The sequence below is a fragment of the Cyprinodon variegatus genome, unplaced genomic scaffold (genome assembly GCF_000732505.1).
Source record: "Cyprinodon variegatus isolate N-32 unplaced genomic scaffold, C_variegatus-1.0 Scaffold1017, whole genome shotgun sequence".
NCBI lineage: Eukaryota > Metazoa > Chordata > Actinopteri > Cyprinodontiformes > Cyprinodontidae > Cyprinodon > Cyprinodon variegatus.
The window spans coordinates 124,587-126,306 of NW_015151470.1; the positions used below are offsets into that span (position 1 = coordinate 124,587).

Consider the following 1,720-nt stretch of genomic DNA (forward strand, 5'->3'; position numbering starts at 1 on the left):
TTAAGTAAATTTACAAGCCTGTACTTTGTTACTTTTACTTGAGTAAAGAAGTTTAATCAGTACTTCCACTTTTACCAGAGTATTTTTTAACACAAGTATCTGTACTTTTACTCAAGTAAGGAAAGTGAGTACTTTTGCCATCTCTGTTTATGACACTACACTCCTGTTGAATTAAAATGGAGTCACTCTCACTTTTTCTGAACAAATTTGCCCATCAGAGTCCTTGAGGCTCCTGATATGCCCCGTAATGTGAGCTGCACATTAATTTGAGGCCTACTTAGCAACAAAATGTACCTCCTGACCTAAAGTTGTCCTTGCCCTTCTTAGAGTGATTTCTGGTCTCTTTCCACTAACAGACCAGGACGCAGCAGCAGATACCCAGAAATGGCTCCAATAGAAATATTTTATACATCCTAACCTTGTGAGTGGACATGTTGAGCTGCTTAATTCGGCACTGATTTGTGTCTGTTTCCCTGCAGTGGATACGGACGGAAGGAAGCTGAAGGGAGGCATCCAGAGGAGCACTGAGACGGGATTGGCTGTGGAGATGCCCAGCCGGACCGTCCGCCAGGCGAGCCACGAATCCATAGAGGACAGTATGAACAGCTACGGCTCTGAGGGCAAGTAAGTACCAAAGATAACAAATACAGTAGCAGCCATTCAAAATGGCCCTTCCTTCTTCCAGCCACTAGAGTGACCCCCTCCTCCTCCTGGGCTTGCATATTTTTACTCTGACTCCACCCTTTCACTGAATTACAGGGTCTGACCAGGAGATGGCGCTTCTCTTTAGATCTTAATATCCACAAATCTTGACCGAAAAACATTTTAGTAAAAAGACATGTTTAAAAAGGAATCTTAGGGGACGAGTAGTAGCTGTAGCTGAAAACTCAATCAATCAATCAATCTCTATGCAACTGCAAAACAGTTTTATTTTTTCTTTTCTAAATTCAAGCATAATGTTTTCCACTAGTGAAAACAGATTTTTCACAGCCGATTTACTTTATTTTCAGAATAAACACAGTGCTCACTCTTTGATTGACATCCGCAATGTCAAGTTAAAACAGGCCAAAATCAGGTAAGCTCCTCCTACGTGAAGATGTCGTTAGCCATGCAGCAACAGCACCGGAAACACATTTGGTTCTAATGCACCAAATAAGATTCCTGTAGCGGTTGGCCAAAGACGCTAAAGTATCATAGCATGCTGCTGGTGTTACGTTGTCTAACATGGTTATGGAATCTACCAAACTCATGAACGCTGCTTAGATTCAAATGGAAATGTGGTAAAAGGAGGTTTAACCTGAATGGAAACATGGATCAGTTAATCGGTGGCTTCAGGGCCCAGAGGAGTTAGAAAATCCAGCTTTCTCTCCGGGATCTTTTATGAGCATAGTGCTGGTGTTTTTTTATTTATTTTTTTTATTTTTATTATTCTCTACTGCACACCAATCATCTTTCTTGCCTACTAATTAAAGGAAAAGTCCTGTCAGCATGGAATAATCAATGGATCATTATTTATACCTAAAACTGATATGTTCGCGGTGATTTAATTGATATAGCATTAATCAGTAAAAAAATTTAAATCATAATTTTTTGCCCAAATATAATAACACCTCACTACCGCCAGCGCTAGGCTTACCGCACCGTGACATCACTGCCGTTATAGGTACCAGATTGACTCGGGCTGCCAGATTGACTGGGGGGGCCTGCGCCTTTTGATGAC

At 41.2% G+C, this 1,720-nt stretch overlaps 1 protein-coding gene across 1 annotated transcript in view; it reads left to right on the plus strand.

The window, feature by feature from the left end:
* The window catches only part of rims4 (regulating synaptic membrane exocytosis 4), a 67,179-nt gene that overhangs the window by 42,300 nt on the left and 23,159 nt on the right, over window positions 1-1,720 (plus strand). The window contains exon 2 of the mRNA XM_015399483.1: window positions 480-624. Coding sequence (XP_015254969.1) covers window positions 480-624 — 145 coding nt within the window. The remainder of the gene's footprint in view (window positions 1-479; window positions 625-1,720) is intronic.